The following is a 15,576-nucleotide window of genomic DNA, read 5'->3' as shown; positions in this document are numbered from 1 at the left end:
AAAAAAAGATTACAGTTTTATCCTAAAATGAAATCTTTTTCAAATTTTCATCAAATATTTGATATCATCATTTATTGTCAATATTGAAAGATGAAAAAAATAAAGCGACTAGGATATAAAAAAGTGAATATTGCGAAATTTAGACAATAGAAGAATGGCAATTTTAATTGCGTTATAATGTCATGGGACTGGTCTCTATTATAAAGATTCATGAACACAATGAATTGAACTATGCAAGACAATGAAAGTAACCCAAGTTTAATATTTTCATAGTATAATGTCCCGATAAGAATTTCACATTATCACGTTATATCTAAACAATTTAGAAGTTATATATAAACGAAAAGAAAGCAACTCCGTGAACAAATGTTTTAATTAGAACAAGATATTTCTTTCAAAATAAAAATCAAATTTCTGAAAAACAATTCCTGGATTTTGTAAAAGAAACATTTTATTAATATATTTAAGCTATTTTTCAATTAATATTAACGCAACTTTACATTTTCGAAACTTCTCTTGTACAAACCATGCGATACTAGTTGGTAGTGGAATCATTAATTTCTCAATAACTGCGGTAGTAATGAATCATAACTTAACCAAAGTTATCAGGAACAAATGCAGAATTCTCAAATCAAATTTCTCATCAAATAAATAATTAAATCACTTGCGTGGGAGTCTTTGATAACATGTGCATCATTCACTTTGAAACAAAGCACTTTGTGGTTTCACTTTGAAATAAGCGCAGCATTAGGTTCCTTGATTGTTTAAGAGGTGCCACGAAACTAATTTTCGAAATAAAATGATCATTCATCAGTGAAAATTCAACTTCACCAAAATGTGATTAATTTAAACTTTGTATATTTTTAGTGCACTTTCGACAAAGCTACAAAATGGGGAAAAATAGTGTATAAAAACTAGCGAAAGTATTGATCTAAAAAAACATACACTAAGGATGCTGAAATAAGTTACGAAAAGAATAAACACACACAGAACTAAATATAATATTCATCAGATGATTACTCAGATGATTAATGCAATGAAGTTTATACTTATTTATTGAATAAAATAACATCTTGATCCATCTCCTAGCTTATTGGTTATTTTCAATTAAATACCCTTTTGTATAATTTGATGCGCATCAACTGTCAAATAAAATGTTTTTAAGTATCAAACTGTGAAACCTTTCAAGGTAGGTGACTTATTTATAGAAAAACGATGTTCTGTAAAATTATAATATTTTTTTATATAATATTCTTAATATTTGAACATGTTTCTTTATAAAATCACCAGAATTTTCTTTCTGGTGCTATTTTGTACGAATTGTCTTCATTTTTATATTAGCATTTGTATATGATTTAATTCTATTTTTCATATTTAAATGCTATTTTCTCAAATTCTAAAGTTTAATAATTTTTTTTACAAAACAAAAACCCTCATAAATTAAAATGTAAAGTATTGTTTCGTTCGAATTTGGTATAATAATTTCTCAATTTGTTCTACAGTTCCCGAACTAAATAATAAATAATCTATCCATTTAGAAATATTTTATAGTTATTTTAATGCTTCAGAATGTAAAACAAAATGAAATATTTAGAAAGATATTTATCAGTGGAACCACAATATTTAAAGAATGAATAGAAATATAGTTTGTTTTTTAGTTCAAGAACTAGATAATATATTTCATTTGATGTCTGTAAAATGTTAAGCAAATCTTTTCATAAGCCTCTAAATTTTCAAACCTCTAATTGAATAATTGAAACACCAAATTCTCTAAAAGATTTCTGCTTTAGACTAGACCTTCAGATTTTGTCTCTTTTTAACCAAAAGGAGCTCTTTCCAATTAAAAAACTGTTGCCACTTAAGGTTTTTATTCTTCTTTTTTAATGCATATATTCAAAAATATAACTATTCTTCAACATTTTTCAAAAAATTCATCTCGTACATAATAACATATTTTAATCTGCTCTGTCTATTCTGAGTATGAAAACAATGTAATAGAATCAAGTCATATTGTCATGCCATAAAATGCCATGAAAATCTAAAGTGACAAGAAGATCTATTTGAAATTGCACTTATATGGAAATTTAATTTCGCTGTCAGATTACTTAAATTTTGAATAAATTTCTTTGATGACAATAAGTAATGAACAAAATCTTGATTTTTTTTTCTTTTCTTTCAAAAGCGTGAAATTGTAATGCATGAAAATCTTGAAATTGTAATGCAATGGTAGAAAGTAGCCAAAACAGTAGTAGAAAGTCGTGAATTGTAATGCAATGAAAACTTAAGTGTCCAGGATGTATTTGAAGACAATTTTATTTCGCTTTCAGATAACTTTTGTTTAAATTTTTTCAGGACAATAATTAATAAGCACAATCTTGATTTTTTTTTCTTTTCAACGATGGTAGAAAATCTTGAATTCAATAGAACAATGAAAATATTTTAAAATGCATTTTGATTATGAAAGTTAGTGTTGTAAATTAAGCAACAGATTATTTTAAACTGCCAAGATTAAGGAAAAATTTGGAAGACAATTAATTTAATATCATATGCGTAGAATCATTTTAGATTTTAAAATGGTTTAAAGATCTGATTTTTTCAATATTAGTACCTAGAATTATCAGGGATAAACGTACAAATATTAATTAATCTTTATTTTATTCAAATTCAAATTTAAATACGAGTTTTAATATGAACTCTAATGTTGAAAATTAAGCAAAAAAAAAAAAAAAAAAAAAATTAAAACTGCCAAAATTAAGAAAAAATTTGGAAGACAATTAAATGAATATCTTTTGTGTAGATTCATTTTGGATTTTAAAAAGCTTTAAAAATCTGATTTTTTTTTCAATATTTGTTCCTAGAATTATCAGGGATAAACGTACAAATATTAATTAATGTTTATTTTATTCAAATTTAAATTTAAACACGAGTTTTAATATTTTTTTCCAACATGCCCATACCAATTCTGCAAAATGTATCTGTGCCAAATTTGGTTGTTCAATGTTAACAGGTCTATGTCTGTCTAATATATACTGGTTGCCATTATTATCAATAAAAATAGTTGTTGTTGTTGTTTCTTATCACACTTGCCATGGACAAGCTCGCTGTTCGATGACAGCCGATTTAAGCCTGAGGGGGTGGGCCTCTTGTTTCTATAGTAGCGCCATCTAGGGCCAAGAGAACGACTTAGCTACACACACGTCACAACCCTTTTTAGGGGGCGGACTTCATTCGCGCATTTCATTCACTCACCCACAGTATAGTAAACGTATAAAAATAGTAAACGTATGAAATAAACTTCCTGACAAGAGTAAATAAATTATTCCGATCGTGTTTTATTAAAACTCTTTTAAAAATATCAGTAGTTTTTTTATAACTAATATTTAACAAAAAAATTGTGATTCTTTTAGAATCGAAAGCAGAGCAATAAAAACTTTAAGAAATAAATTTTACTTCGGTATTCAATTAGAAACACAGCGGCAGATTAATGAATTTCCGAAATGAAAAATTATTTTTTTTATTTGACACATAATTCTGGAGATAAAAAGAAATTCATTATCTACAGAAATCATTAAAAACTTAAACAATAATACATCAGGAATAAGGACTTTGTTCTGCACGTGTCTTAAGAATGATTTATTATTTTCATATAAAATAGTAAAAAACAACAATAAAATATTATTACTGTAGATATTTTAAGGATAATGAAAAAGTTATAAAGAACATATTTGTTTTATTATCAATGTTGCTTTATTATTCTTAGAATTTCTACGAAGGCAAAAAATACTGTGTCAATAGACATTTGAGTATAAAATATGATTTAATAAATTTACTTTTAAAAATTTTATGAATGTATTGAACAGCAAAAATTAATTTTATTGATTTCCTATGTGTGATTGCATTAGTAAAGAATTAAAATTTAATTTATTTAATGATTAATTAATAATTAATTACTGAAAATATTAGTGCAGTATATTATTATTGATAATAGAAACAAGCAAAAATATCAATTCGAAAGCTTCATTTTTATAAATATAAAATTAATAAAATTAAACAGAAGTTTTTTTTTTTAAAGATATTATAATTCATTATATATTATTGATATTCTTTATAGTTCATAATTTTTTTAAAACATTAAAAGCAACGTTAAAATTATTAAGTCACAAAAAAATTCCTTTTTCACGTATAGCAAAATATGAGAGTAAATTCTTGCTTTCAAAAATAAATATTTCCAATCACTGTTTTTTAAATTTTTAATGTAAAATCGTTTTCTTTTAATAAAAACGTTATCAATAAAATTCGTGATTTTGAATTTTAAAAGTGTTAAGTTACAAAAATGTTTTCTGATGAAATCGGTTACAAAATAATTCTTTTGAGAGAAATAAATATTTCAAATAATGGATTTTTTTAAGCTAAAAATATCTTTCATCATTTTTGTTCTTTTATATATGTTAGAAAACTTCATGGTGGAGTAACATTTTGATAATAATTCAATAATATTCTTTTTAAATTCTATTACATAACAGCACATATAAATATTTGATTTTAACACATTTTATGTCATTAAATAACAATTTTCAGGTAATGCACTAAATATAAAAATAAAAATTAATTTTAATCATTTTTTAGTAAGAGGACCGTCCTTCGAATATGAGCCACCGTCCCGGGTGGACTTCGACAACTCAACAGGAGCAGTTGTCCGATGTTCAGCCAAAGGTCAACCGATACCAGACATTTGGTGGGAGACAAAGAATGGATCAGCTGTCCGAGAAATTCCTGGTCTGCAGCATCTACGACCGGATGGATCTATGGTGTTTGCCCCCTTTGCACCCATTCAGTACAGAAGGGAAGTCCACGACGCCAATTATAGATGCGTTGCAGCGAATGTGGCTGGCAGAATTGGAAGTCGTGAAGTTAAAATAAGAGCAGGTGATAAAACGTTTCATTTCTAATTAAAAAATACTTCTATTAAAGGAAGTTATGATTTGTAAATAACTTTTTTTATAATTAAATCGATTATTAAGATAAAAAGGTGGTAAATTTAAAATAAACTATTAGGACACGCTAAAGTAATTCGGCCCTCTTTTATATTTTTTATATATTATGTTATTAGATGCATTTTGCAATCAACTAGGAATCAAGGGAATACTAATTGTGAAGAAATATATATATATATATATATATATATGCATGTGTGTAAATTTCTTTGGATTTCTGTAGAAGCCTTGAAAAATAAGCTTCTTTCTTTCTCAGTTAAGCAGGAGTTTCTCAATTGTGCTTCTATGCTAATCGCAATCACAGTCATTCACTTTCCTCTATACTATTCACAATCAAACTCATTCACTTTACCACTATGCTATTCACAATCAAACTCATTATCTCTGCTTCTATGCTATTCACAATCAAACTCATTCACTTTGCCTCTATACTATTCACAATCAAACTCATTCACTTTGCCTCTATACTATTCATAATCAAACTCATTCACTTTGCCACTATGATATTCACAGTTAAACTCATTCTCTTTGCTTCGATGCTATTCACAATCAAACTCATTCACTTTGCCTCTATACTATTCACAATCAAACTCATTCACTTTGCCTCTATACTATTCACAATCAAACTCATTCACTTTGCCTCTATACTATTCATAATCAAACTCATTCACTTTGCCACTATGATATTCACAGTTAAACTCATTCTCTTTGCTTCGATGCTATTCACAATCAAACTCATTCACTTTGCACTATGATATTCACAATCAAACTCATTCACTTTGCCACTATGCTATTCACAATCAAACTCATTGTCTTTGCTTCTATACTATTCGCAATCAAATTCATTCACTTTGCCACTATGCTATTCACAATCAAACTCGTTATCTTTGTTTCTATGCTATTCACAATCAAATATCTCGGTAGAACTTTGCTTTTGTTTTAAATAAACGTTGGGAGCCTTGAATTTTTATTAAAATCTTTAAATTTATATAGATTATAAATTATAGAATATAAAAATAACTAAAAGAGTTTAAAATAATTACTTAGGTTTGCAGATTTCAACAAACTGCTTGCTGAAAATCAAACTATTTGCATTATGTATCAAACTATTGCACTAATGTATATTTCTTTGGCATATTCAAACATGTAAAAGTAAGAGTAAGATTTTAGTCTATTTTATATAGAATTTAATAGCAGTGAAGTTTTTTATGAAAAAACAGGGTATTATATTTACAAAGAACGATGTTTATTTTTTATTTTTCATACTTAATATATTTTCAACGTCAAAACATATCAGCACATCGTTTAACTTTATAATAATTAAAAATCTATAAGTTTTAACTTTAAAGCTTCCTTGTTGTAAATCATGTAAGTTTTTGCTTTAACTATTTTTCATGTCTTCACTAAAAGATTTTTTAAAGGCGAAAAAGAATAAATCTAATGCTTTCCTAAGAACTTAAAAAGAGGGGGTAATATTAGAACGGAAAAAGTTTAAATAAGATATAAAATACAGTATACAGGAGAGAAAAAAAGAAATCAAGAAAAATCGTTCTCTAAAAACTGAGCGCTCTTCTCTTAAAGTGGTTTTTGTCATCTTGAAGGGTTAAGTTACTTTGCTTCCCTTTACCCTCCTACCTACCTTTTAGGTCTTTCTCTCCCCAAGACAGACAGAAAAAAAGTTCCCTCCTTTGAACATTACTTTTTCTACGTTCACAGTGTAGTTGATCGAATTTTACACATATCCCTCCCCGCTTTTTTCCACTTTTAGGTCGAAGGCCATTTTATCCAAAAAAGTTTTCCTGCATCACAGGATCGAAGCTTTTAAGAGAAGAATTTCTATTTTCTTATTGAAGATACATTATTATTTTTCCCCTTGCTGTCTTTCTCACACTGGCAGTGCAGGATCTATATTTTATTTTATTCTTATACTGAGTTTCCCCAATGCTGAGGTTAAAGAAATGACTTCTGTGGTCGTAATATAAATGTCCCTATCAGTGACAGAAGTAGAGGAAGAAGTGTGTAAAAATAATAAGAAAAAATAGAAAAATTACCGACTGAGGCATCGGAGAAAGAATAAATCTTTATTTGATAAACACAATTGGACGTAAGGTATTTGTGACTTTTAGTGGCTTAGTGAAATAAAGGAGTTTTCTGGATTAGACAGATGAATAGAGTTTCAGTTGTTTATCTTATAAATATTTGATTTTTTTTTGTTTAAAATAGTTTCACTTATAATAAAATACTTAGACAATACTTCTGCCAATTTTCAATATATACTGAGACAATATTTCTGAAAATTCAAGCATGCGAATCTATTATATATTCATTCTGAAAGATATCAATTATCTTATGGCACAAATTTTAAAATACAATATTATTCTGTAAAACAAAGCCATTTGAATTTTCAGACAAATATTGAAATTTATTTTCAGTTTTGCAAATGGAACAAAGTTAAGTTAAATAGAAATCAATGTTAAGTCTAGGAAGAAGCGTGTAAAAAATAATAAGAAAAAATAGACAAATTACCGACTGAGGCATTGGAGAAAGGATAAATCTCAATTGCATGTAAGGTATTTGTGACTTTTAATGGCTTAGTGAAATAAAGGTTTTCACTTATTTATCTTATAAGTCTTTGACTTTTGTTTAAAATAGTTACATTCATAATAAAGTACTTAGAAAATATTTTTGTCCTTCCCAAGCATACAAATATGATGCATTTCAATTCTGAAATGCATAACTTATCTACTTGTGCGCATATCAAAATACAATATTATTTTGTAAAGCTAAACTATTTGAATTTTCAGACAAGTATTAAAATTTTGCTTTAGTTTTATAAATGGAATAAAGTTAAGTTACACATAAGTAAATGTTTAAGTAAACAATTAGTTGATAAAGATATGCGATTTGTTTTCCTTAGAAAATGTTTAGAAAAAATTGTTGGATGTAGTGAGAATATTGTTTATGTTTTCACCTAAAACAAAATACTAATTTTTTAGCCTGCCTTTTACACTCAGACACAGCATGATCCAAACTTTATTTCATTTTTTTTGTTATTTTCCCCAATGCTGAGGTTAAAGAAATGACTTCTGCTGTCGTAATATAAATGTCTCTAGCAGTGACAGAAGTAGAGGAAGAAGTGTGTAAAAATAATAAGACAAAAAAAATTAGAAAAATTCCTGACTGCGGAATTGGAGAAAGGATAAATCTTTATTTGGTAAACGCAATTGAACGTAAGGTATTTGTGACTTTCAGTGGCTTAGTGAAATAAAGGAGTTATTTTGGATTAGATAGATGAATACAGTTTCGGTTGTTTGTTATATAAACCTTTGATTTTTATTTAAAATAGTTATGCTAATAGTAAAATACTTAAACAATATTTCTATCCTGCCCAAGCATAGTAATCTGATATATATTCCTTCAAAAATTTATCAGTAATCTAAATATACATATATTAAAAGAAATTCAAAATCATTCTACAAAACGAAACCATTTGAATTTTCAGATAACTATTGAAATTTTGTTATAATTTTGTAAATAGAATAAAGTTAAGTTAAACAGAAGTCAATATTTAAGTAAACAATAGGTTAATAAAGATACGGGAAAGGTTTTCTTTAGAAAATAAATATTTAGAAAAAAATGTATGGTATAGAGGGAATATTGTCTACGTTCTCACATAAAATAAAATACTAATTCAGGCATCATTTCATTTTTTTTTTGTTTTGTTTCCCAATGCTGATATTAAAGAAATAACTTCTTTTGTCGTAATATGATTGTCTCTATCAGTGACAGAAGTAGAGGAAGAAGTGTGTAAAAATAATAAGGGAAAAAATAAATAAATTGAAAAACTACCGCCTGAGGCATTGGAGAAAAGATAAATCTTTATTTTATAAACACAATCGGAACGTAAAGTATTTGTGACTTTTAGTGGCTTAGTGAAATAAAGGAGTTTTCTGAATTAGATAGATGAATAGAGTTTCAGTTATTTATCTTGTTGAACTTTAACTTTTGTTTAAAATAGTTACAAGCATAATAAAATATTTAGACAATACTTCTGTCATGCACAAACATACAAATATGATATATGATCCTTCACCGCTAACGTGCAGAAATCAGTTAATTTGCATATTACCTACTAGGTCTTCGTTCTTCTAGGTCTTCTAGTTATATAATCGAAAAATCAATGCCTCAATCAATCATGAAAATATTGCAAATCCTCAATACAAATAATCCAATGGTTTCAAATATTCTTGCAATTAAGGAAATGAATTTGCGAAACATACTATAAAATTATATTTACTTATAGTGCAATCTAAAGATTGGTAAGAATTTGAATTGCATAATAATTGGTTTATACAACCAGAAAGTATTGTTTATCCTATACAATAGTAGAAAGTACATCCTATTTTTAGTACATTTAGATTTGCAGTGGCATTTTTAAACCCTTCCCGGTACCAAGGGAAAGTTTTATTACTGCTTGCGTTCAAACATTTCTAAAGCAAGGGCATCTTTCATTCAATCTCTCTCTGTAAAAACTGAATTCATATCTCGCATACAATTGTTTTAAAATACCCGTTTTAATACCAAGTATATAAAACCCATCTTATGTTTTACTGGAAACCACAGATAAAATCGAACGGGCATATGTTTTTGTTCTATCGACAAACAAACTTTTGAATTTTAAGGATACGGAAGCACTAATGAGCAGCACATTACATAGTTAAAATATAACAACTCTGAGTTCTTCAGTTTAACAGAGCAAATCATTTATTCTGCATATTAGCTAGGTAATCTGTACAGTAACGGCTTTCGAGCTTAAACGGTAACATTTTCATTCTGAAATCTATAACTCATCTAATTGTACATATATTAAAATTCAATATTATCCTGTAAATCTAAAGCATTTCAAATATCAGAAAAATATTGAAATCTTGTTTTGATTTTGTAAATGGAATAAAGTTAAGTTAAACAGAAGTCAACGTTTAAGTAAACAATTGGTTGATAAAGATATGTGATGCGTTTTCTTTTAAAAATAAATATTTAGGAAACAATGTAGGATATAGAGAGAATGTTGTTTTTGTCCTCCCCTAAAACACGACACCTAATTTTTTATACTGTCTTTCACACTCATGTATAGCAGAATCCAGACTTTATTTTATCTTTTTCATTATGTTTCTCGATATTAAGTAAAGCAAATTACTTCTTTTGTCGAAATATAAATGTCTCTCTCATTGGCAGAAGTCTGGAATGAGATGTGTACAAATAATAAAGTAAAATAGAAAAATTACTGTCTGAGGCATTCGGAAATAAATAAATCTTTATTTGATAAAATAAATGGACATAAGAATTTGGTGACTTTTAGTGGCTTAGTGAAATAAAGAAGTATTTTCTGGATAAGCTGTTGGGAATGGAATGGAGTCACAGTTATTTATCACATTTTTTTGCTTGAAATGGCTGTATTCCTACTAAACTATTTTCACAATATTTACGTCTTGAATACATAGAATACTTATATCTGCATTCACAATACTTATATCATGTATATTATCAATTATCATCTAATCAATAATTTAAAAAAGAGTATTATTCCATAAAATGAAAAAAATATGAATTTTTAGACAAGTATTGAATGGTTTTCGATCTCGTAGATAAAGTAAAAGTTATTTCTTCTACAGATGTTTAGAAATTCTATATATTTTAATTCTTGCTTAAACAGTTGTCAGCGCTTAAATAAACAATTGATTGGTATGCATTTATTTCCTTCAAAAATTTTGCAAGCAAAAAGCAAAAATGTGAGAATAATTTTTTTATTGAAAATGTCTTTGTTAATTAATTAATATTGATATATCATAAGACAGTACATGATCCATATTTTATTTTGCTTCTGTATTGAGATTTTCCAATGCTATTAAAGAAATGACTTTTATTGATTACATATATAGTAAACTGCCTAAACGACGTTCATACATTGAAACTGAAAAATAAAAAAGTTTTTATAAACTCTATCGAATATCGTGAAAGTTTTAAAATAGGATACTGTATTATAAAAAGAATAAATAATTTAAATTTCGGGCAAAAGTCTAGAATTGTATATTAATTTTTGCAGAAAAAAGTAATATTTTTAAAACTATATTAATTCATGTTTAAACACTAGTAAACACATTTGTAAACAAATTATTCATTGGGATTTTTAATGTAGCTTCTTTTACAGGAATTTTTTTAAAAAATCGAAAACAATCGAATGACTTTTGATATCTTTTGAAGTTTTAATCTGATTCTGGTGTTGCTTTCACTTTGGTAAAACACGACCTGTAATTATTTCTTGTTTTATTTTTACACAGAGATTTCTTAAAGCTGGGAAAAACTGACTAGCATTGTGTTAAAATAAAACAACTAATGTCTCTATCAATGACAGAGGAAGTGGATTATTCGAGAAAGAATAAATCATTATTTAATGAATTCAATTGGTTTAAGGTATTTGTGAGTTCTAGCGGCTAAGAGAAAAATAAGTAAATATTTACTGGATAAGTCAGATAGAATGGAGTTGTAATTGATTCTCGCAAAAAACTTTATTTGTTTTATTTTAAATAGCGGTATTCATAATTCAACACATTAACATTAGTCCTATTAGTGATCTATCGTATAAATAAGATGTACATTTGCTAAAACAGGCATCTCTTATAAAATTTGATATTAAAGTGTGTTTATACTCGGTCAGCTACAAACCATCCAGTAAGATTACACACGCGCAGGAACTGTACAGTAGCAAAGTACTTGTTCTGTCGTGATAAGAACTTGGTATTGTCCGCTCTCAGCGCATGTGCAATCTTCCTTCCTTGTGTGAATTAATGGAATCTTGAATATTGCTTCGTAAGTTAATAAATTACGAATACGAATTCGATCTTGATTTTTGATCTTACGTATTTCGTGTGAAGAATAACGTAACATTAATTTATTTAATAATAATCAAATTTAAAATTAATATTTGCCTACGAGGAATTTAAATGTAATTGTTTGCTGTATATAACTGTACAATCATTCAGAAATAATTTTAAAACGAGCAGATTATGTATCTCTTTTACCAATGGAAGTACACTGTTAAGATGTTTCTCTAATTCTTTCATCGCTTTGCATTCGCAATTTTTTTTATACAAATTATATTTACAAATATTTCAAGAAACTTTTAGTAATCATAATGTAAAAATATCTGATCATAGACATAGATAATGAATTGTGTAAAAGTAATGAAGTAGATTAATAAAAAAAATCACTCTGTAAGTTATTTGAGCAAAGTTGATAAATAAAATTGGATTAAATGAATTTGTAATTTTGTTTGTGATTGTGATTTTAATCTGTTCTGCAAAACAGTGCTATACGTCACTTCAGATTGGCATACTTAAAAAATGTAAAATAAATAATAATTAATAAAATTTATAAGTTACTTTTCATTTTTTTTTCTATTTTAATGATTAAATACATTTTAAACCAAAAGTTGATGAATACTCGGCGAATCGTGTTTCTTTTTAAATATTAATTAAAGTAAAAACTTGTTTTTTATAAAAGAAAAACAGTATATTTTGTGCGATATTTGTAATTATAACACACATTTAATTTAATCGTTCTAAAATTTAATATTTATTTTAAGAAATCTTTCATTTATTCTCTATCTTTTTTGCTTTTGTTATTTGATTTATGTCAAAACATTATTGATTTAAATATCAACAAACTTTAAATATAACAAAATATCAAACAGTATTAATACTTCCTATACTATTCAAAATTATTGAATTTCTTAAAATAATTATTCATTGTCGATTCAAAATTGTACGCTTATTTATTCAAAATAAATAATCCGTCAAAAAAAAGTCTGCATACTTTAAGAAATATTCTAAATAGAAGTAATTCCTATTTACACCTGTCACATTCAAATGAGAAGATTTAGCATACATCTTTCTATTTGTCTCTTTTCAATAGTTATTTTTTTAAGTTAGTTTGTTTATGAAATCAAACGATTTGAGAAGGAAAAATAACTTTGCATTTTGAAAGTCAAATAAAATATGAACTGTTATCGTCTGTAAGCTAGGAATGAATACGTTTTGGGAACAATCGACAAATACTTCTAATTAACATGTAAGCTTTGAGAGAGTCTGGAGCCAGAATAAATTAGCATAAATTATAAGGCAGTATTCATCTGACTTTGGTATTGAGAAAACAATAAATTCTACACGTGGGGTTGAATTCAAATTTCTAAAGATGAATGGGATGACATTTACTGTGTTCCTTGTGATAAAGAAACTTCGAAAGTCATTTCCATTTAAATAATTCCTTTATAAACATGTAAAACTGATTCGATAAATATTCTATGAAGGAGAAACTGGTTTTAAAAAAAATGTCTTAACATTTTGAAATCGAAGATTATTTTTAATGTGAATCTTTATTCATCTAACACTTTCAATTTGAAAGTATTCCAGATGAAATATTCTTATAAATCATTTGACATTTTTTTAAGATAATGCCTGTTTTCATTGGTTGGAAAGATATTTATAGATATTTATAAAAATATTCATTTGGAAGATATTTATGAAAATATTCATTTGGAAGATATTTATGAAAATATTCATTTGGAAGATATTTATAAAAATATTCATTAGGAAGATATTTATGAAAATATTCATCTGAATGTTATGTTCCACTTTTAAAATATTGTGAATCATTTGAGTTGGAATACATAGGGTTTTATCATAATAATTCTTCTCCAGTTATTACATATTTCCATAGAGAAGAAGTTGGATTGCTAAATTTTGAACAAATTAGTTGAACAATAGCTATAGTATAAAATTTTGAGCGATGTTTGATAATTTTCAAATATTTTGAATGTCGTTTCTCCATTAACAATTTTATAGCATTAAAAACATTTTGATTTAATTTTATTATTTGAACTATGTGTTTAATTGCATCTATGTTATAGATTTTATTATAAACATTGCACCCAAACTCCTACATGTTTCAAAAGACTGAAAATCACATCATTGATTTTAGCTTAGATGTTGACCAAAAGCAGGCTGAGTCAATTGTATGAAATACTGACAAAGATTTGAAATTTCCTTTTTTCATTAACTATTTTATAGTTGTAGTAAAAACAAATGAGTTAGTAATTTTTTTTTTTTAATATGGGTTCAAATTTGATCAAAAACAAAATCTTTTTTTGTAAGTAAAATTATATTATATAATTTCTTTACGCATGTTTAAAACGGTTTTCAAAAAACATATCTGCGTAAATTTAAAATACATATATATTGCTTTAAATTTGGCCAAGCAAATAATTCTGTTTAGTCAACGAGAAAACGATAATTTTATTTTCTATACTAATATCAAAATTATTATTATTGCGTAGAAATTTAATCACAATTTTTACTTAGATAAGAATTCACATTTTTTTTACGAACCAAATAAGCACTTAGTTGGAAAATAAATATTTTTTTGCGGTAGAAACTGATATTCAAGTTTAAGAAATAAATAAATAATTTTTAATCATCCATCTTACAGAACAACAGTTAAGAAAAATGGGATCCCTTTATCTCCAGCTCTAAATACCACTAATTGAAATTTCCTTCCAAACAAACAATCATTTAAAATTTCTAAAACTATCACGATGAATATTTTATTCGAAGTCACAGTGAATAAATCGAATATATTATTCAACACCTAATTTTGTAGGAGCCCAGATCTTCTTGAACATTAAAACTGGCGAACATTTAAAGAGATTAAAATCCAGACCACCGCCTTCAAAGAGTAGTCATTTAGAATTTAATGACGCAATGCATATAACCACGTATTGCGATGATGCGACCTGTGATAGTAATTTCCCACCTGGAATGGAAGTTGTCTGAACTTCTAGCAATGAAACTTCCAGGAAAATGTTACTTCACGGAATAAAGTGACTCTATTTTTATGCCCGTTCGCTTATGACTTGAATCTTATCTTTTCATGAAAGGTTGGTCAAAGTAAAACATGCATTCAACCGATCAATATATAATGTATTTTCAAAACTTACTCAATTAGATAACTATGCATGAAATAATTATTGAATAACTATTTTTCAGATTGTTGTATTGTATATAAATGCAGTTGTCAAAACTCTGCACGTATTAGATTATACTAATATGTGCTAATTAGGTATAAAAGATTATATATAATTCTTTTTTTAGGTATTATAAATTACAAGCCGGCGTCCTGGCATAGGGGTAGCGCGTCTTCCCCGTGATCTGGGCGTCCCGGGTTCGAGTCTCGGTTTGGGCATGTTTGTTCTTCTGTTGTTCTATCTGTGAGATGTGTGAATGTGCCCTCCTGTAAAAAGGGGTTGTGCAAGCGAATGACTGATGCGTGAGTGGCAAAGTCGTACTCTTGGCCCTAGTTGGCGCTGCTATAAAAAATAAGAGACGTCCCCCTCAGGCTTAAATCGCTGTCTTCGTAACAGTGGGCTTGTCAGTGGCAAGTGCCATAAGAAACAAACAGCAACAAACAATAAATTACAAAATAGGTTTTTATTTATAATCAGATCAATTGTATAATTATTTTTATCAAT

At 27.1% G+C, this 15,576-nt stretch overlaps 1 protein-coding gene across 1 annotated transcript in view; it reads left to right on the top strand.

The window, feature by feature from the left end:
* LOC129981304 (cell adhesion molecule Dscam2-like) overlaps window positions 1-15,576 on the top strand; it is a 346,717-nt gene that overhangs the window by 61,111 nt on the left and 270,030 nt on the right. Inside the window, exon 2 of the mRNA XM_056092081.1 lies at window positions 4,627-4,926. Within this exon, the coding sequence (XP_055948056.1) occupies window positions 4,627-4,926 (300 nt within the window). The remainder of the gene's footprint in view (window positions 1-4,626; window positions 4,927-15,576) is intronic.

The sequence above is a fragment of the Argiope bruennichi genome, chromosome 8 (assembly GCF_947563725.1).
Source record: "Argiope bruennichi chromosome 8, qqArgBrue1.1, whole genome shotgun sequence".
NCBI lineage: Eukaryota > Metazoa > Arthropoda > Arachnida > Araneae > Araneidae > Argiope > Argiope bruennichi.
The sequence above is the reverse complement of the archived record's forward strand: the minus strand, read 5'-3'. Positions and strand labels throughout refer to the sequence as shown.